General features: G+C 38.3%; 1 protein-coding gene across 2 annotated transcripts in view; it reads left to right on the top strand.

Annotated features, from left to right (window-relative positions):
* Positions 1 to 23,680, top strand: part of USO1 (USO1 vesicle transport factor) — a 90,497-nt gene that overhangs the window by 13,801 nt on the left and 53,016 nt on the right. For both annotated transcript variants that reach the window (XM_035004784.1, XM_035004783.1), the window contains exons 2-4: positions 10,280 to 10,366; positions 10,659 to 10,723; positions 20,346 to 20,422. In XM_035004784.1, the coding sequence (XP_034860675.1) occupies positions 10,280 to 10,366; positions 10,659 to 10,723; positions 20,346 to 20,422 (229 nt within the window). The remainder of the gene's footprint in view (positions 1 to 10,279; positions 10,367 to 10,658; positions 10,724 to 20,345; positions 20,423 to 23,680) is intronic.

Below are 23,680 nucleotides of genomic sequence, written 5' to 3'. Positions count from 1 at the left end.
GAATGACAGTATGCATACACGTACTCATTGCATAAAAACATTAAGACCTGGTTTTTTTATTAAATAGATACAAAATTAGTTGTTGTAGAAGTTTCTAAATGCTTAGTCCCAGTTTCTGAACTGAACTTGTCACAGACCACTGCTTTCTGGTTGCACTGATCATAGCTCACGTGAGGGTAGAAGCACTCTAATATTTGTTGAATGAATGAACGAAATCACCCACTTAGGATGATGGTACTGAATTCTTCAGATACATTGCTCCTTTGACCTTTGTCCTTGCCAAAACCCAGAATATTTGCTAAGATACAGAAGAGTGATTGCGGATTCATGATATCACACTTAAGCTAGCTTAATCACTGCTGGCTTTGATTTTCTAATTATATCTTTTAAAAAACAATATTTGACTACATGTTTGTTTAAGGAAAAGCTGTAGAAGTTGAATCCCAAACAGTGGCTGTTCCAGACATTTTATTCTTTACAGCCCTAGCCTCTTAAATTCAATTAAGTTCTTTCAGTTATTCTTTTGCCTTATTTATCCCTTCAGCTCTTTGCCCATTACCACCACCCTAATACTTTTTCCTTAACCTTATTCCTTGTCTGTTATAATGAGCTGACATTTTTTTTCTCTCTCTAATCTCCAATTTGTCCTTATTTCTCCACTCCAGTTTGTCCTTATTATCTCAGCCGAGTTAATTCTAAAAAAGTGAGTATGTATTGGGGCGCCTGGCTGGCCCAGTTGGTGGAGCCTGTGACTCTTGATCTCGGGGTTGTGGATTCGAGCCCCATGTTGGGTGTAGAGATTATTTAAAAATAAAATCTTAAAAAAAAAGTGTGAGTATATTATTTTTTGTTGTTTTTATGAAGTACTTACAGAGTGCTGATTTTTTTTTTTTATACTTGGTAGGTTCTTTTTTTTTTTTTTTTTTTTTGGTAGCTTCTGATTATAGCTTTCCCAAAGTAAAGCTTCAACTCCCTTAGAACAGGGGACTACCCTGGCTGAGCAGTTAAGTCAAAGGCTTATCAGGGTCCTTAGTGGGCTGTAGTGTAAGTAAAACCTATTCATAAAAACTGCATTTCAGTCTCTCCCTATTTATAAAAAAAAAAATCTTGCTGTCCATGTAGTTTGCAGCAGTAACTCAGATTCACATTTTTCTGTGTAGGAGGCAATATAGGCTATTAGAGTGTGGGCTTTGGAGTGAGACAGCTACAGCTTGGGTAGAGAGAATCTGAACTGTGCCACCAAACCGGCAGTGTATTTTGGGGTGTATTGCTTTGTTTCTGAGTCTTAGTTTCTTCTGTAAAATGAGTTTCTTAGCTTAGGCATTGCATCAGCTGCCATAACAGAGGCCAGAAAATGGGTCTAACCAAGATAAAAGTTGATGTCTTTCTCCAGCTAAAGTCCAAATTAGAAAGCAATCCCTAGGATAGGGTAGTTCTGCTCCTTAGGGTGGTCCAGTGGCCCAGGTGCTGCTTTTTATCTTGTTCTACCATCCCCCTAGGATGCTGCCCTTGTTCGAATTGTTGAAGTTGCCTCAGTACTACCAGGTTCAAGTTCCGGGTTGAGGGAAAGAGAAAAAAGAATGAAGAATAAATAGCTTCCTTTTTTTTTTTCCTTTTTAAGATTTTATTTATTTATTTGAGATAGTGAGTGAGACTGCGAGAGAGAGCACGAGTACAAGCCGGGGGTGGGGGTTGGGGGGGTTGGGTGTAGGGGGTGGGCAGAGGAGAGGGAGAAGTAGGCTTTCCGCAAGCAGGGAGCCCAACTCAGGACTTGATCCCAGGATCTGGGATCAGGACCTGAGCCAAAGGCAGATGCTTAACCAGTTGAGCTTCCGAGGTGCCCCAAATAGCTTCCTTTTAAAGACAAGGACAGGACCTGGAAGGTACTAACAACTCATTGGCCAGAATATAGTCACTGTCTATGCCTAGATGCAAGGATGACTTGGAAAGTAGTCTAGGTAGACAGTCATGTGCCCAGCTAAAAGACCGGGGGTCCTAATAACTGAAAGGAGAAAATGGAAAATGAGGGACAATTACATTGCATTGAGTTGGTTTTTCAAGTAAGGAATAAATGGCATTTATGGTCTTTGAGATCTATAATTTCTGAATATAAGTTAAGCATTCTTGTGCTACAGAATTTTTGCTTGGTAACTATCAACTGAAAAATATAGACGGTGTTTGGCCTAAAACATGGCTAAATCTTTGTAAGGTTTGGAACTTATATAATATGTTTTCCTTTCATTTGGTTTCAGCTGTCTATAAAGAGTAGCAATGTAGCACTTCATTATAGAGAGATCACTTATTTGGAAACTTCAACAATCTGAAATTTTAACAGGAGGTAGTAGGCTTTCCTGTAGCAAAAGTAGAAGTTGCAAGGTTCATGTCCTCAATCTTGATTTCAAGCCTGAGTGGTTTTTTGTTATAGAAAAATTATATTAGTATCTAGCTTAATTATCAAATTCTCGCTCAGTAACAAATTAAAATCTGCAAAATTTGAATGGTCTGTTAAAAACATACATGATAGAAGTGACCACCAAAAGCCTGATAGGATAGAAGAATAATACAAAAAAGTCATAAGAAGCTTGGTAATAATAGAGTTTGTTAATATTTATTGATCATTTATAGGTACGAGGTACTAGGCAAAGCCTTTTATAGTCATTACTTCATTTAACACCTAAGACATCCCCATATGTGATATTGGAGAGGACTTAAGTTTAAATGCTAAGAAAGCTTATAATTATGTTCAATTACAAGACAGAAGCTTGTAATTAATTTTGGGTTACTATCAGAAATAACTAAAATGAAAAGACCATTTCAGTGCCTGACAGAGGTATCTGAAATAGTTCAATCTAATGGTTCTAGATAAATAAGTTGTTCCTATAATTGCTTTGATTCTCATTGGCTTGCAGTATGGTTGACTGCTTTGAGTTTATCTTAAGTTGCAAGAAAGAAAGTTCTGATTAAAATCCCCAATTTGGAAGAATATGTACTTGGCATTAAAACCCAGGTTTAATAGATAAAAAGCATGTTTATCTTCTTAAAAATAGTCTTGATAGGTGTTTACCCAAACTCAAGAATGGATTTTATTTCTGTAAGTATAAATAGTACACTTCGAAATGGTAATAAATTTTAATATATATATATTTAAGATTTTATTTAACGAGAGAGCATGAGCAGGGGGGAGAGGCAGAGGGAGAGGGAGAAGCAGAGTCCCTGCTGGGAGCAGAGAGCCCCATGTAGGGCTCCATCCCAGGACCCTGAGATCATGACCTGAGCCAAAGGCAGATGATTGACTGAACCACCCAGGCGCCCCAATTCTAATATTTTTAAGTTACATTTTGCAACTACCTAAAAATAGTGATTTGCTCATTAATCAGAGCTTATTGAAACAGATACTTTGAACTCATTAGAAAAGAAATATATTTTTAACTAACCTGTAATCTTACATATTCTTATTTTTTCTCCACATTATTTTAGATCAGTTATTATTCCCAGAAATGGTAAATTACTGTAAAAGGGGAAGTTTTCATATTTTAGAAAGTCTCTTTTGGTGTATTGTTTTAATAGAACAAGTATATATGTTTGTATGTGTGTGATATAAAAATTACTTTTTTTGGTTCATAGATATATAAAATTTAAAAACTCAAATTAGACCAATTTTGTTCTTGTGAACATGAAATGCTATTTTATACATTAAAATATGTGCAGTTATAAAGAAGTAATTTTCTGTGCCTGAAATTCCTTCCCCATGTTTTCTTTTTTTTTTTTTTTTTTAAGATTTTATTTATTTATTTGACAGAGAGAGACACAGCGAGAGAGGGAACACAAGCAGGGGGAGTGGGAGAGGGAGAAGCAGGCTTCCCGGTGAGCAAAGAGCCCGATGTGGGGCTCGATCCCAGAACCCTGGGATCATGACCTGAGCTGAAGGCAGACGCTTAACAACTGAGCCGCCCAGGCGCCCCCTTCCCCATATTTTCTGATGAACTACTTATCTTTTAATTCTTGACTCAAGCATGACATCCTTAGTATACCTTTTTTTTGGTTAAGATTTTATTTATTTGTCAGAGGAGAGAGAGAGCACCAGCAGGGGGAGCTGCAGGCAGAGGGAGAGGGGGAAGCAGACTCCCCACTAAGCAGGGAGCCCAATGCGGGGCTCAATCCCAGGACCCCAGGATCATGACCTGACCTGAAGGCAGATGGTTAACCGACTGAGCCACCCAGGCGCCCCTTAATAAACCATTCTTTTTTTTTTTTAAGATTTTATTTATTTGACAGAGAGACACAGCGAGAGAGGGAACATAAGCAGGGGGAGTGGGAGAGGGAGAAGCAGGCCTCCCGTGGAGCAGGGAGCCCGATGTGGGACTCGATCCCAGGACCCCGGGATCATGACCTGGGCCGAAGGCAGACGCTTAACGACTGAGCCACCCAGGCACCCCTAATAAACCATTCTTAAGCAGTATCTGTCTTAATCTGTTTGGGCTGCTATAACAAAAATATTAGTCTGGGTGGCTTAAACAAGCAACATTTATTTCTCAGAGTTCTGGAGTCTGGGAAGTCCAAGATCAAGGCATTGGTAGACTCTGTTTGCTGAGAGGCCGGCCTGCCTTCTGGTTCACACGCAGACATCTTACCGTGCCCTCACTTGGCAGAAGAGGGCACAGGAGCTCTCTGGGGTCTCTTGTATAAGGGCACTAATCCCATTCATGAGGGCTCCCCCCTCACAGCCTACTCACTTTCCCAAAGCCCTATCTCCTAATACCATCACATTAGGGGTTAGGATTTCTAAGTTTGCATTTTGGCGGAACATAAACATTCAGTCTCTAGCAGTTTCACTTTCAGGTAGAATTGACTACATTTTCTTTTGTGCCCCAGCTTTATCCAGCACATACTTACATATCTTTAGCTTGTTATACTTTATTTAGGGGACTGTCTTTCTGGGCAAGCTTGTTGTGGCCAGAGACCATATCTTATTTTGGTTGGTGCAACAACAAATACATGTGTACTTAATGTGTGTGTATTGACTGAGTGATGACTGTGCATTCTAGTTTAAAAAATTTGGACTTTATAAGCAACAGAGAACCAATTGATATTTTTTATTATGCTAGCTTATTTTTATCAATTAGGAGCTGGTTTCATAGTATTTTGATCAAAGTGAAGATAGCATCTTTAAAAGATGAGTTCAGTCAGTTATGAAAATATCCTAGAAATTCCAATAAAACATAAACCATTTCATTTTACTCCATTATTCTTTTTTGTTTATAAAGGTGGTACCTATTTTATCAAAATGTAAACATGAGAAATAATGTAAAAAAAATGAACATTTCCGGCAATCTACGAAAAAACAATATGGTACAGTCTTAATTTTTTCTATATATATTCACATTGTTTATTAATGGTATTATTTTAAACCAGAATGAACTAATGCTAAACATACTGCTTATAGGGTTTTTTTTTCCCACTTAAAGTATCTTGGACATCTTTTCATGTACGTAAAAATGGATCTGCTTCATTCATTTCATCACCCACATAGTCTGTGTGTACTATATGTTAATTAACTGTTCTCTGATTGATGGATGAGCCTTTGTATCCCCCCCACCCCACACTTTTTTTTTCCAGTAACTTGCAGGAATTTATTGCTCACAGTTCTGGAGGCTGGAAGTCTGAGATCGGGGTGCCAGGCCTCAGACTTCTTATTATACTCCTCTGTGGCGGACGCTGGATTTCCTTTTTAGCTATTAAAAGTACTGCTACAAAGAACATCCTAGAATAAAATATTGTGTAATTGTGGGGGTGTTTTTAAAGGTTAAATTCCTAGAAGTAGGAATGCCTGGCTAAAAAAAGGGTATGAACATTTTAAGTTGTAATAGTTTTTGCCAAATTGCAGCTTTTTAAGGTTACTTTCCCTATAATAGAATATAAGCAAGTTAATCTATATCCTTACCTATCGTGGATAGTTGTTCTATCTTTTTTTTTTTTTTAAGATTTTATTTATTTAGAGATCACAGGGTCCTGTGATCAAGCCCTGTGTCGGGCTCCCTGCTTGGCAGGAAGCCTGCTTCTCCCTCTCCCACTCCCCCTGCTTGTGTTCTCTCTCTCGCTGTGTCTCTCTCTGTCTGAAACTGCTAGAGACTGAATGTTTATGTTCCGCCAAAATGCAGGGGGGTGGGCAGAGGAAGAGAGAGAATCTCAAGCAGACTCCACACTGAATGTGGGGCTTGATTTCAGGACCTCAGATCACAACCTGAGCCGAAATCAAGAGTCAGCACTTTTTTTTTTTATGGTTTTATTTATTTATTTGACAGAGAGACAATGAGAGAGGGAATACAAGCAAGGGGAGCGGGAGAGGGAGAAGCAGGCTTCCCGCGGAGCAGGGAGCCCAATGCGGGGCCTGATCCCAGGAACCTGGATCATGACCTGAGCCGAAGGCAGGTGCTTAATGACTGAGCCACCCAGGTGCCCCAAGAGTCAGCACTTAACCAACGGAGCCACCTAAGTGACCCAGTTGTTCTGTTTAAAAAATCATTTTATTGGGGTTCCTGGATAGCTCAGTCCTTAGAGCGTGTGAGTCTTCATCTCAGGGTTGTGAGTTTAAGCTCCACAGGGGTGTAAAGATTGCTTCAAAATCAAATCTGAAAAAAAAATAAAAATCATTTTATTAAAGTATATAGAAAAGTATGCATGTCAAATAACCTCACAACCTGAACACACCCCTAACCAGCACCCAGATCAAGGAACAGAACATTACCAGAACCCAAAGTCACCTTTGTGCTCCTGTTCAGTCACTGCCTGTCTCCATGAGTAACCACTATCCTGACTTCTAAAAGCACAGTTTAGGGGCGCCCGGGTGGCTCAGTCGTTAAGTGTCTGCCTTCGGCTCAGGTCATGATCCCAGGGTCCTGTCATGCGTTGGGCTCCCTGCTTGGCAGGAAGCCTGCTTCTCCCTCTCCCACTCCCCCTGCTTGTGTTCCCTCTCTCGCTGTGTCTCTCTCTGTCAAATAAATAAAAATTTTTAAAAAATAAAATAAAAAAAATAGAAGCACAGATTAGTTTTGCCTGTTTTTTTATTTTATAAAAATGAAATCATATAGTATTTGTATTTGGTACTATTTTAATTTTAATCTTAGTGAGTCTTATAGGTAAAAATAACGTATTTTAACTTGTATTTATCTTAATAACAACTGAGGTTAGCTTTGTGTATATCTCGAAGCTTTTTTAAAAAATTAACAAGGCTCAAATATTAGCATATTTAAAGCACAGAAAGTTCACTGAAAATAAAAACAAAGCAAACCGCCAAACTCTAGGATTACCATCATCTTGAGGCAATATTCCTAAAGCTAAGTTTCTCCATCAGCATCAAGTAGATTTCAAGTGTCCACATTCAACAAATAATTGAAGAGTTTCTAGACATGGAAGATCATATTTTGACACAAATCTTTATATACGTTAACCAGAGATGAGACTGAGGCTAAAGTTCAAGCCCTGCATGGTACTGGGACTCAGTACTCCATGGGAGATGTTCGGAATCTCATATATAGAACTAGTGCTTGGGTTTGGGGCTAGGAAAAAGCAGAAAATGCCTATAAATGATTTCCTATTCATACTAGCAGTTATAAACTACCTAGAAAAAATTAACAAAAGTTGTACAAGACCCAAGCAGAGGAAACTACAGTCATACTTAGGAAAACTATTTTGGGCCTAAGAAATCCCTTAAGATGAGAGCAACAGGCCTCATGTTTTCAAGAGATAATTATGTAGTTTTTCTAATGAGAAAAAAACCCAGTTGTTTAATAAAGAGAAAGTTGTACTGTTAGCATTTTGGAAAGTCAGTGTAATTATTATGAAAGTAAATGCAACTTAAGGTAGAATAATTTCTAAGTGTGAGCAGTTAGAATGAATAAAATCAAAAAGTAAGGCTAGGCTTGGTTATACTGTATCTGCAGTATGAAGAAATGCAAATCAGCATAGTAAAGACTTAGAAATCTTGCAGTGCAGAAGCCTATTTAATTTTGTATAACCTTGTGTTTCCTGCTGCTTCTGTGATCATTAGAAATCTATTAATATCTTCTGGGACGCTAGAAGTCTGCAGAACATAATTTGGAACACACGATATGTATTTAAACACCACTAATTCAGATACGTAGGGTACAAAAGTGTGACTGATGTGCCAAAGTGTTATTTTTAGACTCTTAGTAAGAACTGTCATTAAAGAGTAATAACTTAAAATAATAACTGTTAGAACTTAAAAGGACCCGAGTATCATGGTTTTAAAAACTGTTCTTTATCAGATGTTTTCAGGTATTTTCATCCAGCGCACCTGGGTCGCTCAGTCAGTTAAGCGTCTGCCTTTGGCTCGGGTCATGTTCTCAGGGTCCTGAGATCGAGCCCTGAATCGGGCTCCCTGCTCAGCAGGGAGTCTGCTTCTTCCTCTCCCTCTACCCCTCCCCCCTGCTCATGTGCGCGTTCTCTCTCTCGCACGCGCTTTCACTCTCTCAAATAAAATCTTTAAGAAAGCCAAATATTTTCATCCAGTCTGTGGTTTACCTTTTCATTCATTTTTTTTTTTTAATTTTAAGACATGCAGTTAATTCTTTTATCTGTTACAATTTTTTTTTAATCTAATTTTTTTGAGAGAGAGAGAGAGCGGGGGGGCACGGGGTGTGGAGGTGGGAGGACAGAGAGAATTTTTTTTAAAGATTTTATTTATTTATTTATTTATTTATTTATTTATTTATTTATTTATTTGAGAGAGAGAGGGCGCACAAGCAGGGGGAGCAGCAGAGGGAGAGGGAGAAGCAGGCTCTCTGCTGAGCAGGGAACCAGATGCGGAACTCAGTCCCAGGACCCCAAGATCACGACCCAAGCCAAAGGCAAATGCTTAACTGAGCCACCCCCGTGTCCCAAGAGAAAAGCTTAAGCAGGCTCCATGGTCAGCATGGAGCCTGACACAGGGCTCCATCTCATGACCTGAGATCATGACCTGAGCCAAAATCAAGAGTTGGAGGTTTAATCAACTGAGCCACGCAGGTCCCCCTTCCAGATTTTTTTTAAATGCAATTTTACATACATAGTTTGGTACTTTTGCTTCAGTGGGCTCATAATTTATATCAAGTTTTACAACTTGCTTTTCTTTTTTTCCCACTGTTTTATTATCATGGTATTTACACATCAGTACAGTTATTGTTTTGAATAGTTACATAGTATTCTATCAAAGAATGTATGATAATTTAGTTTTTCTTTTTTTTTTTTTTTTAAAGATTTTATTTATTTGAGAGAGAGAGAGAGACACAGCATGAGAGGGGAAAGGGTCAGAGGGAGAAGCAGGCTCCCCGCTGAGCCAGGAGCCCGATGCGGAACTCGATCCCAGGACTCCGGGATCATGACCTGAGCCGAAGGCAGATGCTTAACCGACTGAGCCACCCAGGGGCCCTAGTTTTTCTTTTGACGCACAGTTGTTTCCAGTTTTTTTCTATTGTAAACACCCAAAGGTTTATTTTAAAATTCAGCTTGAACTTTAATTCCTGTTAAGGAATTAAAAGCTTTTATAATAGAAGCAGTTCATCTTTCTAGTTCTTGAGGCACGCTTAAAACTTAAAATTTTTGATATATCAGTTCTTGTTCAAATATTTAGTAGAAACATTAGGGTGAAGTTTAAATGTAAACATGTACTTAAAATTTTTTTTATTTTATTATTTTTTAATTTTTAAATTTTTTTTTCAAGATCTTATCTATTTACTTGACAGAGAGAGAGCGAGCACAAGCAGGGGGAGCAGCAGGCCGAGGAAAAGAGAGGAACAGGTTCCTTGTGAGCAGGGAGCCCAATACGGGGCTCGATCCCAGGACTCTGGGAACATGACCTGAGCCGAAGGCAGACCCTTAACTGACTGAGCCACCCAGGCGTCCCTAAAAATTTTTTTTTAATAACTTCCCATCTTCTACCATAACCCTGCTTCCCTCTTGGCTCAAACAGTTGTAAATGGCATGTTTCGAAAGCTCTGATTCTACTAATGATTTCTCCTAATTCCTCAATTTATATGACTTAGTTAACTTCTCTTCCACCACTTTTCTTTTTCAGGAGTCTGTGAAAAATCTTTCTCTGAAATAAGATTATAAAACCACCTAAATAGTTACTTAGATTTGTGAGAGACTATTTCCATGACATCCCATTTGTTGATTTTTTTTTTTTTTTTCAAAATTAGATGGTATAAATTTAGGGGGGAACTTTATGTTTCTTTTTTGTTTTTTTGGATTCTGTTAATGCTATTTCATTTTTCCATGACAGATTCAAAAGCTTTGTGACAGAGTGGCTTCATCTACTTTACTAGATGATCGAAGAAATGCTGTGCGTGCTCTCAAATCATTATCTAAGGTCAGTAACGCTTTATCACTTACTAAGCTTATTAAGTTGGACATTAGTTACTTTATTTTTTTTAAAGAGTTCATTTATTTATTTGACAGAGAGAGAGATAGTGAGAGAGGGAACACAAGCAGGGGGAGTGGGAGAGGGAGAAGCAGGCTTCCCGCCGAGCAGGGAGCCCAATGCGGGGCTCAATCCCAGGACCCTGGGATCGTGACCTGAGCTGAAGGCAGACGCTTAACGACTGAGCCACCCAGGTGCCCCCAGACATTAGTTACTTTAACAACATTTTTCTTTTATGCAGAAATACCGCTTGGAAGTGGGTATACAAGCTATGGAACATCTTATCCATGTATTACAAACAGATCGGTAAGTCTCTTTTTAATGATTTTTCTCCCTAATTTTTCTTGCAATTTTAATTAATTTGTTTTAGAATTACTATTCTAGAAATGATTAACTTATTAAGGTTATTAAGTTTTTATTGTCAGTTGTCGTTTCAATAAATATTGGACACAAGGAGCAAACCACTGTGCTAAGCATTGAGACAGACATAATCTCAGGGGTTGAAATCTTTCCATTATATAAAATGAAATGAAGTGACTTCTCATTAAAAGCTGAAGATTTGGGGTTTGAATTGGGCAATTGGATGTTCTGATACTCACTTAGATGTACTCAAATATACTATTCTATAATATAGTATACATATTATTATATATCATTTATCCAGACTTGTTTTTTTGGAGAAATAAACTGGACTAATAGAGTGAAGTGTTAAATCTGAGCATGTCCTAAGAGACATGTTAAATCTGAGCATGTCCTAAGAGAAAGGTCACTCAGCCTATTTTTATCTCTTTCAATTCCTCTTTAAGAGATTTTATCTGCATTTTTTTTTTTTTAAGATGTATTTATTTTACAGAGAGAGTGAGTGCACATGCAGGAGGGAGGGGCAGAGGAAGAAGGAGAGAGATTTTTTTTTTTTAAGATTTTATTTATTTATTTGTCAGAGAGAGAGAGAAAGAGCACAAGCAGGGTTAGTGGCAGGCAGAAGGAGAGGGAGAAGCAGGCTCCTGGTGAGCAGGGAGCCCAATGTAGGACTCGATCCCAGGACCCTGGGATCATGACCTGAGCCGAAGGCAGTTGCTTAACCGACTGAGCCACCCAGAAGCCCGAAGGAGAGAGATTCTTAAGCAGACTCCATGCTCAGCCCAGAGCCTGATTCAGGGCTCTATCTCACGATCCCGAGATCGCCACCTCAGCCAAAACTAAGAGTCAAGGACTTAACCGACTGGGCCATCCAGACACCCTGCCTCTTTGGTTTTAATTAACAGCTGTGCATGGATAAAAAAAAATCTTACCTCTAATTAAATATATATTATAACCTTTAACTGCTCAGTGGACATTTTTACCATATCAAGATATCTCACAGATATCTCAAATTCAGAATGTTCAAGAGTTAATTTATCTCTTGTTTTCCTGCTCCTAACTGCCTCCTCCCACCATCTCCTTCAACTGCCTTTTGACCCAAGTCCAACCTAGTTGGTATTGCCTTTCCATTCAGGCAAGAAACTATAGGATTCGTGCTGAACTTAGCGCTCTCCTTAACCCATTACACTCATCTAGACCAAAACCCAGCTGGAATCCATGAATTTCTCCCGATTTCCTTTTTTAATCTTTAGTTCTGGCTCAGTATCAATCACTGAAACCATTTTCAGAGCCACTATATTAGTTATCTTTATTATTATTATTGCTTTTGCTGTATAACAAATTACCTCAAAACTTGGTGGCTCAAAATAATCAATATTTATTATCTCACACTTTTTGTGGATCAGAAATTCAGCAGTGACTTAGCTAGGTGGTTCTGGTTCAGGGTCTCTTATGAAGTTGTAGTCAAGATTTCAGCCAGGACTGCAGTCATCTGAAGGCTCGGTTGGGAAGATCTGATTCCAAGATGGCTCAGTTACTTTGCTGATGGCCGGAGGCTTCATTACCTCACCATGTTGCTCTCTTTATAAGGCTGCTTGAGCGTCCTTATGATACGGTAACTGGCTTCTCCCAGAACAGGCAATCCTAGAGACAGAGCAAAGAGAAAGCCACAAGGCCTTTTAGGACTTAGTCTCACAAGTCACATACCATCAATTCTACCACATTCTGTTTGTTAAAAGCAAGTTAATAAATACAGCGTATGCCTAAGAGGAGAATTAGATTCTATCCTTTAAAGGATCTGTATCAGAGTTTTTGAACATAGTTTAAAACCACCACTACCTCCAAACTGTATTCTTTGTCTCCATTCAGTCTATGCATTATAAGTCTGATGTATAAACCTTTTTTTACTTAATGCATTTCAGCAGCTCAGTGCAATGTGAAGTCTAAGTTTTTTTTTTTTTTTTAAGATTTTGTTTATTTATTTGAGAGAGACAGAGAGAGCACAGCAGGGGGAGAGGCAGAGGGAGAGGGAGAAGCAGACTCCCAGCAGAGCAGGGAGCCCGACTCAGGGCTTGATCCCAAGACCCTGGGATCAGACCCTGGAGATCATGACCTGAGCCCAAGACAGACTCCCAACCAAATGAGCCATCCAGGCACCCCTGAAGTCTAAGTTCTTAAACAAAGCAAAGCATATAAGCTTTTTAAAGGTCTTGGTATTGCCTGTCTAACCTCAAAGCCTCTTTTTCAGTTATATTTCAGCAATGCCCAACTGCTTGTTCATACCAGTTAGGACCTTTCCTCTTCTCAGACAGTACAACCCACATTGACTACCTTTTCAAAGCCAACTAATTCTTTTTTTTTTTTTAAAGATTTTATTTATTTGACAGAGAGAGATAGCGAGAGCAGGAACACAAGCAGGGGGAGTGGGAGAGGGAGAAGCAGGCTTCCTGCCAAGCAGGGAGCCTGATGCGGGACTCGATCCCGGGACCCCGGGGTCATGACCTGAGCCGAAGGCAGACGCTTAACGACTGAGCCACCCAGGCACCCTCAAAGCCAACTAATTCTAATGCATTTGAATAAATGCATTGGATATGTTAGGATTATCTGTTTTATTGACATCATAGTGAGTAACTGTGGTAGGCAAAATAATAGCCCCCCAAGGATGTTCACATCCTTATTACCACAGCCTATGCATGTTACCTTAGAGGGCAAAAGGGACTTCGCAGATGTGATTAAGGACTTTGAGATGGAGAGATTATCCTGCGTTATCCCGGTGGGCCCAGTATAATCCCAAGGTTTCTTAAAAGTGGAACAGGAATGCAAAAGAGGTCAGAATGAGGTGATATGGAAGATCTGCGCCTGTCGTTGCTGGTTTCAAAGATGGAGGAAGGGGGTCTCTAGAGAACTGCAAAAGGCACAGAAACAGATTTTCCCCTAGAGCCTATAGAAAGGAAGGCAGCCCTGCTGAGACCTTGATTTTGGTGCAGGGAGACCCATTTCAGACTTCTGACTTCCAGAACTCTTAAGATAATATATTTGTATTGTTTAAGCCACTAAGTTTGTGGTAATTTGTTATAGCATCAATTGAAAACAATTACAGTAAACTAAAGTTAGTTATCTGCTTTAAATAATATTCCAGGTTAGAGAAAATGGATCCTAGATCAAAAAAACTTCAGTGTGATGATTATACATACATATAATCTATAATTTTTCCTTTTTATTCTATGTACACCTTTTCTCACCGAGTCTTACAAAGTTAGTAATGAAATGACTAACATCTCAGTATGGAAAATAGAATGCTATCTGTTATGGAAAGTGATTGTCATTTTAAGTGCCCAGCTGAGAATGAATGTGTAGATATTAGATATTCTTTTTTTTTTTTTTTTTAGATTTTACTTATTTATTTGAGAGAGGGAGAAGCAGGCTCCCTGCTGAGCAGAGACCCCAATGCGGGACTCAATCCCAGGGATTCCTGGGATTATGACCTGAGCTGAAGGCAGACGCTTAACTGACTGAGCCACCAGGTGCCCCGGTAGATTTTGAAAGCATGATGGATGATGATGGCATTTAGAGTAGAAAGCAATAGTGAGACACAGGACACAAAGATTCAGTGAATATGAAGAAGTGATTAGGAGTGATAAATGAAAGCTAAGATGATGGACAAAGTGGATCACAACCAGATGTAAATCTCAAATGAAGCAGGCTTTAAAAATTATTATTTATAAAAAATATTATTTTATCATTTTGTTTTTGAGAAATTTTGAGGAACATCTTTTTTTTTTAAGATTTTATGTATTTATTTGAGAGAGAGAGAGAGAGAGTGAGAAACAGCATGAGAGGGGAGAGGGTCAGAGGGAGAAGCAGGCTCCCCGCTGAGCCAAGAGCCCGATGTGGGACTCGATCCCAGCACTCTGGGATCATGACCCAAGCGGAAGGCAGTCGCTTAACCAACTGAGCCACCCAGGCGCCTGAGGAACATCTTTTAAGAGAATATTAAGGAACTGGGAATAGAAAGAAATTTCCTCAAAATGATAAAGAGAATCTATGAAAATCCCAGAACATCAGATGCAATGGTGAAAAACTGAATGCTTTCCACCTAAGATCAGGAACAAGATCACGATGTTCCCTCTAGCCACGTCTATCCACACTGAAATTGAAGTTCTAGCTAAAGCAATTGGGCAAGGAAAGGAAATAGAAGGTATACTGATTGGAAAGGAAGAAGTACACATAAGAAATTATGTAAGAAATTACACATATTTGGGGTGCCTGGGTGGCTCAGACAGTTAAGCATCTGCCTTCGGCTCAGGTCATGATCCTAGGGTCCTGGGATCAAGCCCCACATCAGGCTCCCTGCTGGGCGGGGAGCCTGCTTCCCCTTTCCCTCTGCCTGCTTCTTCCCCTGCTTGTACACTCTCTCTCTCTGTCAAAAATAAATAAAATCTTGGGGCGCCTGGGTGGCTCAGTCGTTAAGTGTCTGCCTTCGGCTCGGGTCATGATCCCAGGGTCCTGGGATCGAGCCCCACATCAGGCTCCCTGCTCAGCGGGAAGCCTGCTTCTCCCTCTCCCACTCCCCCTGCTTGTATCCCCTCTCTCGCTGTCTCATAAATAAAATCTTTAAAAATAAATAAAAATAAAAATAAATAAATAAATAAAATCTTAAAAAAAATTACACATATTCACAGATGATATGATCATATATATAGAAAAAATCCTTAGGAATCCACTAAAAAACTATCAGAACTAATAAATTCAGCAAAATTGAAGGATATAAGCTCAATATAAAAAATTATATTTCTATACACTAGCAATAAACAATCAGTAAATGGAATTAAGAGGACAATTCCACTTAAGTAACATAAAAAAGATTAAAATACTTTGAAATAAATTTTACTAAAAAAGTACAAGAATTGTTCACTGGAAACCACAACACATTATTGAAAGAAATTACCCGAGACACAAATAAATGAAAAGACATTCTGTGTTCATGGACAGAAAGAAGGAATTATTATTAAGATAGTAATACACCCCAACTTGATTTATAGATTCAGACAATCACTATAAAAATCCTAGTTGCCATTTTTGCAGAAATTAACAAGCTGATCGTAATGCACAGGATCCAGAATAGATCCCAAACTACCTTGAAAAAGAACAAAGTTGAAGGGCTCATATTTCCTGATTTTAATACTTACTACAAAATGATAATAAACAAGACTTTGTGGCACTGGCATAAGGATAGACATAAAGCTCAACAAAATAAAAAGGCTAGAAATAAAACCTAACATTCATTTGAACTGATTTTTGGCAAGGATGAAAAGACCATTCAATGGAGAAAGAACAATTTCTTCAACAAATGGTCCTGAGACAACTAAGTATTCACTTTACACCATACACAAAAATTATCTCAAAAGGGATCAAAGAGGAGCGCCTAGGTGGCTTAGTCGGTAAGCGTCTGCCTTCAGCTCAGGTGATGATCGAGCCCCGCATCGGGCTGTCTGCTCAGCAGCGAGTCTGCTTCTCCCTCTGCCCTTTTCCCCCCTGCTGTGTTCCCTCTCTCGCTTTGTCTCTTTCTGTCAAATAAATAAATAAAATCTTTAAAAAAAAAAAAAGGGGGATCAAAGACCTAAATGTAAGAGCTAAAGCTATAAAACCCTTAGAAGAAACATAGGCATAAATTGTCAAAACCTTGGCTTAGACAATGGTTACTTAAATATGACACTAAAAGCATAAGCAAGGAAAGACAAAACAAGATAAACTGGACTTTGTCAAAATTAAAAACTTTCATGCTTCAAAGGACCCTATCAAGGAAGTTAAAAGACAACCCATAGGATGGCAGAAAGTATATGCAAATCATATGTTTGATAAGGGACTTATATCTAGAATACATATATAATTCAACAACAAAAAGATAAGTAACCCAATTAGAAACCGGCAGATGGGGCGCCTGGGTGGCTCAGTTGGCTGAGCGTCTGCCTTTGGCTCGGGTCATGATCCTGGGGTCCTGGGATTGGGCTCCGTGTCGGGGAGCCTGCCTCTCCCTTTCCTCCCTGCTCGTGCTCTCTCTAGCTATCTCTCTATCTCTCTGTCTCTCTCTTTCTCTCTCAAATAAATAAAATCTTAAAAAAAAAAACAGGCAAAGGATTTGAATACAAATTTCAACAAAAAAAGTATACAAATGGTCAATAAACAGATGAAAAGATGCTCAAAATAAATAGCCAATAAGGAAACACTAATCAAAACCAAAATGAGACACCAAGCTGCGCTCACTAGGATGGCTGTTAAGGAAAAGAAAAAGGGGACAATAACAAATATTGCTGAGGAGAAACTGGACCTTCAAACACTGCTGGTGGGAATATAAAATGGTGCACCCTCTGTGGAACTTTGGCAATTCCTCAAAAAGTTAAACATGGAGTTACCACATGACCTGACGGTTGCATTCTTATGTATAAAACATGTTCACACAAAAACTAGTGCTTGAAAATTCGTAGCAGCATTGTTCATAATAGCCAATACAATGAAAATAGCCCCAATGTCCATCAACTGACAAATGGGTAACAAAAGGAGGTTCATCCCCTACAATGGACTATTGAGCCATAAAAAGGGATGAAATACTAATATGTGTTACAACAGGGATGAACCTTGAAATATCGTTCTAAGTGAAAGAAGCTAGACACAAAAGCCACATATTACATGTTTCCATTTATATCAAATGTCCCAAATAGTCAAACCTATAGACACCAGGCGGCTCAGTGGCTGACTCTTGATTTTGGCTCAGGTCGTGATCTCAGAATTGTGAGATCAAGTCCCCCGAGTTGGGCTCGTGCTGGGCATAGAGCCTGCTTAAGATTCTCTTCCTTCTCTCTCTCCCTCCACCCGTCCCCCTCAAAAAAAAAACCCCCAAAATCTATAGACACAGAAAGTAGATTAGTGGTTGCCCGGCACTGGGGGGGAGGAGGGTATAGGGAATGATGGCTAATGGATACGGGGATTTCTTTTGATGTGATGAAAATGTTCTGGGTTTTGGGGCACCTGACTGGCTCATGCCGTGGAGCATGCAACTCTTGATCTCGGGGTTGTGAATTCAAGCCCCGTGTTGGGTGTAGAGATTGCTTAAAAATAAAAGTTTTAGGGATGCCTGGGTGGCTCAGTCAGTTAAGTGTCTGCCTTTGGCTCATGTCATGATCCCAGGATCCTGGGATGGAGCCCCGCATCGGGCTCCCTGCTCAGTGGGGAGCCTGCTTCTCCCTCTGCCTGCAGCTCTCCCTGCTTGTGCTCTCTCTCTCTTTCTCTCTGACAAATAAATAAATAAAATCTTTAAAAAATAATAAAAAAATAAAAGCTTTAAAAAAAAACCAAAAAGAAAATGTTCTGGATTTAGATAGTGCTGATGGTTGCACAACTCTGTGAATATACTAAATCCACTGAAATGTATACTTTAAAAGGGTGAACTTTATGGTATACAAATTATATCTCAATTTTTATTTATTTATTTTATTTTATTTTTTTAGATTTTATTTATTTATTTGACAGAGATAACAGCAAGAGAGGGAACACAAACAGGGGGAGTGGGAGAGGGAGAAGCAGGCTTCCTGTAGAGCAGGGAGCCCGATACAGGGCTCGATCCCAGGACCCTGGGATCATGACCTGAGCCGAAGGCAGATGCTTGATGACTGAGCCACCCAGGCACCCCTGTATCTCAGTTTTTAAAATTACTATCTAGGTGTCATGGTTTGGAAACAGTGAGAAATTAGACAACTTTCAGGCTCTAAGTGTAGAACTTAAGAAAATGAGCAGTCTCTCCTCAATATGACTATAAAAGAAGCAGACCCATGGATGGACAGATGGAGAGTTTCAAGCCATGTCAAGAAAGGAAGCTTTCTGATGCAGCCAAGGATGAAGGAGATGCAGTGGAAGAATTCTGGGAGTGTTAGTTGGAAAGCCAGGAGAAGAAGCATAAAACAGTAATGAAGAGGGGCGCCTGGCTGGCTCATCCCATAGAGCATGTGACTCTTGATCTCCAGGGTCATGAGTTCCCCAGGCTCAAGATTGGGCATAGAGTTTACTTAAAACAACAACAACAACAAAGCAAACAAACAAAAAAACAGTAATGAAGATGAGACGTGGAAGGAGATGGCTGCAGAATACAGACCTTTCTTTGCACTCCATGAAGTTAAAAAAAATAACTCCAAACACTTTGAAAACAGAAAGCAATAAATATCAGAGGCAAATGGAAAGGGAATTTAATTTAGTACAAGAAAGGGAATGAAACACAAGAGGGCTCATAGAAGCTTAGCTTTGTTGTCTTAAGAGGCACAATAAAACACCAAGCAGCCCCTAACATGATACAATTATGATTTCACACATTCATTAGCTAATAGTACACCCTATTTCCAAGCATGGTGCTTGGCACATAGTAAATGTGCAGTAAATGTTTTTAAAAATCTAGTTCTTAACCTTTATCTCAGGAATATCTAGGGATGCCTGTGTGGCTCAGTCAGTTAAGCGTCTGCCTTCAGCTCAGGTCATGATCCTAGGGTCCTGGGATCAAGTCATGCATTGGGCTCCCTGCTTGGCGGAGAGCCTGCTTCTCCCTCTGCCCCTACTCCCCACTGTGCTCTCTCTCTCAAATAAATAAATCTTTAAAAAAAAACAAAACAAAATTTTTCTGTGAACAACTATGATCTCATACTCCCTGATTTTATAAATAGTAGTATTTTTACCATAAGTTTTTTGTTTTGTTTGTGTGTTTGTTTGTTTTTAGAAAATAAAGTATAGATCAGGGAAACAAATTCTAGTAGTCCAACCAGGGATAACACTGTTAAATACATATCTCACAAAACATGTATATAAACATAAACACATACCCATAAAATTACCTGAGTTATACCAATTTTGCTGGTTTTATTTTTTTTTAATTTTTATTTTTTTTAAGATTTTATTTATTTGATAGAGAGAGAGACAGTGAGAGAGGGAACACAAGCAGGGGGAGTGGGAGAGGGAGAAGCAGGCTTCGCGCTGAGCAGGGAGCCCGATGCAGGGCTCAATCCTAGGACCCTGGGATCATGACCCGAGCCGAAGGCAGACGCTTAACGACTGAGCCACCCAGGTGCCCCAATTTTGCTGGTTTTAAAGTTGAATTTACTTTACAAATTTATTTACAAGTTGTTTTTTAGAAAAAAAAAAAAATATATATATATATATACACACACACACACAGGAATGTATATGTATTTTTTGCTAAATGGGGCCATTCTATACATTAATTTTTATATTTAAGTTTTTCTGCTGGCATTATATCAAGGGTGTTTTAATTACCATGTCATTAAACATTCTTTAAAAACACTGTTTTTCATTGCTGCTATACTTTTTTTTAGTATTATACATTTAGGTTGCTTCTAATCTTCCACTATTATAAGTAACCTTTATACGTTCTTTAAGTTTGTACTCTGATATTTTCTTAGTGTAGATTTTAGATTAATGTTTTATACTGTCTTGCTAAATAACTGTCTAAAAATGGTCATAACAGTTTATACTTAAGCAGTGTGTAAGTGTAATAATTTCTTTTTTCCAGTTCGGATTCTGAAATAATAGGTTATGCTTTGGACACACTATACAATATAATATCTAATGATGAAGAAGAAGAAGTAGGTAAGTTTCTTTTATTATGTTTTCTTTTTTTTCTTTTATTGTGTTTATATACATAAAATAGCATATGCTATATATCGTGGAGTTGTGCCAATTTTGCTGGTTTTAAAGTTGAATTTATTTTATGAATTTATTTATAAGGGTTTTTTCTTTTTTAACCAGTAAGGAAAGACAGGCTTAGTCCCAGAAAAATATATTTAAAATGATTGCTTTGTATGTTATTTAGAGATGGAATTAGAGTCTTCTTTTTTATAAAATACTTTTTTTTTTAAGAGTTGGATGCTTACAGAGCACCTAGGTGGCTCAGTCGGTTAAGCATCCAACTCTTGATCTCAGCTCAGGTCTTGATCTCAGGGTCATGAGTTCAAGCCCTGCATGAGGCTCCATGCTGGGCGTTGAGCCTACTTGGAAAAAAAAAAAAAAGACAGTCGACTGAACCACTGAAGCACCCCTTTTTTATTTAAAAAAATACATATATATAAATATAATTTACTTATTTATTTATTTTATTTGAGCGAGAGAGCAACAGAGAGAGCATGAGCAGGCAGAGGGGCAGAGGGAGAAGGAGAAGCAGACTCCCTGCCAAGCCAGGAGCCTGATGCGGGACTCGATCCCAGGACTCTGGGATTATGACCTGAGCTGAAGGCAGATGCTTAACTGAGCCACCCAGGCACCCCTATAAAATCTTTTGTCCTCTTTTTGTATTTGGTTTTAGTTAGGCAGTATGAATATTAGTAATTTCAGATTAAATAAATCATTTTTGGCTATTAAAAAATGAACTTTTGGGGTGCCTGGGTGGCTCAGTTGGTTAAGCGACTGCCTTCAGCTCAGGTCATGATCCTGGAGTCCCTGGATTGAGTCCCGCATCGGGCTCCCTGCTTGGCAGGGAGTCTGCTTCTGCCTCTGACCCTCCCCCCTCTCATGTGCTCTCTCTTTCTCATTCTCTCTCTCTCAAATAAATAAATAAAATCTTAAAGAAAAAAAAAATGAACTTTTATTTATATGTTATTATCCGGTGACCAATATGAAATTAGAGGGGTTTTTCCTAATAAATACTTCAACTTTTAACATAGGACTTTTGTTAATTTATAAAGGGCAACAACATATTAAATTTAGAAAGTTTCTTTACGTTAGTCTGGTGTGAAATGATACAAATCAGTTCAAAACTCACACACTTCTTTGGTACATCTTTTTTTTTCCTATTTTTGTTTCACATTACTTGCATATTTAAAATAAGGTAGTCTGTCATCTTACTTTATTTTATTGTTGGTATGTGAAATACTTAGCTAGAAGTCTATATACATTTCTTTCTATATATTGTAAAAACGTATTCACTGAGTAACATTTGACAGTGCCGTTGAAGAATGCATTCTTCACATCAGGTTGGCTATTGAAGGACATAGTGGATGTTTCATTATTCTAGACAACCAGAAAGGTGGGCATTTTTGTGCATTTTAGAAGTTTAATTTAGATTATAAGCTCTTTTGAAATTGTAAGTAGACAAATTATAAAGAAATGTAGATAATTATAAGTGTGTATATATTTTATTATGATAAAAATAGAGCAGAAATATATATAGATATTAATTTCATAGAATATCAGTAATAGGAACATTTGAAATGGGTCAGGTCAAATGGTCACAATTTCTTGTACTTAAATATCCTTTTTCTTAAATTTTTATTTCTCTGTGGTATCTAGCTAACAACTTAACTTTATTAATTTCTCAGGGTTGAGAAAAAAAATTTTTTTAAGATTTTATTTATTCATTTGAGAGAGAGAGAGCACAAGTGGGGAGGAGGGGCAGAGAGAGGAGGAGAAGCAGACTCCCCGCTGAGCAGGACGCCTGACGTGGAGCTTGATCCCAGGACCCTGGGATCATGACCTGAGCTGAAGGCAGATGCTTAACTGACTGAGCCACCCATGTGCCCTGAAAAAATCTTTAGTAAACATGATTTGGTACCCATGGAATAAGAGGCTGTCAGTCACTGGACAAACACTTAAATACAATGCACACAAGAACACACTCTGAAGAAAAAGACACTTACCTTCCTAGTTATTTCTCAGATGAGAAAATTAGGTGTAACACACTTGTTAGAACATTACAATAAAAGACATTTTCTTTCTTTCTTTCTTTCTTTTTTTTTTTTTTTAGTTTTAGATTAGAAATTTAGCTCTTTTTCTAGTCTGTAGCAGATAATTTTTGTGTTTTAAAAAATTGCCTGGTGATGGGTATTAAAGAGGGCACATTCTGCATGGAGCACTGGGTGTTATGCACAAACAATGAATCATGGAACACTACATCTAAAACTAATGATGTAATGTATGGTGATTAACATAGCAATAAAAAATTTTAAAAAAATAAAATGAACTGGTCAAAAGAAAAAAAAATCGTGTAGCAGCAATATTTTTAGTTAGGTGGTTTTACTTCATTATAAATTTATAATATAATCATGTTTAGAGTCCAATTTTTTGTCTCTATGTGTTTGGGCTCTGTATTTTTAATTCATCCAAAAAGGATTCTTTGGATAAAATAAGTTAAACAGTTCTTTGGGGAAACAGTAGTAGAATCACTTTTTCTAGGGAAGATTAAAATAGGAACTTAAACTTTGTTCTGAAAATTTACTTATCCTGAAGGACCAATTTAAAAAAATTTAGATATTGAGAAATATGCCCTTCAGTTCTATTATTGATACTTTTCCTCTATTGCTTCATCAAAAAGTAATTCTTAGCTGATATTATGAACTCCATCTTAGAGTTCTTTACCTTGGGGATATTTACAGTCCTTTAATTTAATGATAAATCTGTCTCATAATCCTGAATATATTGTGTGTGCTTGCTGTATCTCTCTTAGGCATTTTGAATAAAATGAATGAGTCTTTTCTTCCAAGAGATTATATTGCTTATTTGACATTTTTAAGCTCTTATTTATTTTATTGTGAATACTACTACATAGAAACTGTTTTCTTGGGGCGCCTGGGTGGCTCAGTCGTTAAGCGTCTGCCTTCGGCTCAGGTCATGATCCCAGGATCCTGGGATCGAGCCCTACATCGGGCTCCCTGCTCCGCAGTAGGCCTGCTTCTCCCTCTCCCGCTCCCCCTGCTTGTGTTCCCTCTCTCGCTGTGTCTCTCTCTGTCAAATAAATAAATAAAATCTTTAAAAAAAAAGAAAGCTTTTTCTCTGTCAGGACAGTCTATTCAAATTACTTTTTGTGTACTTCTTGGAGAAAACTTTTGAGGCAGTTTATATAAAATAAAAATATTT

Source organism: Mirounga leonina, unplaced genomic scaffold (genome assembly GCF_011800145.1).
Source record: "Mirounga leonina isolate KUSES-001 unplaced genomic scaffold, KU_Mleo_1.0 Mir_129, whole genome shotgun sequence".
NCBI lineage: Eukaryota > Metazoa > Chordata > Mammalia > Carnivora > Phocidae > Mirounga > Mirounga leonina.
Note: the sequence above shows the minus strand (reverse complement) of the source record. Positions and strands in the feature narration are given on the sequence as shown.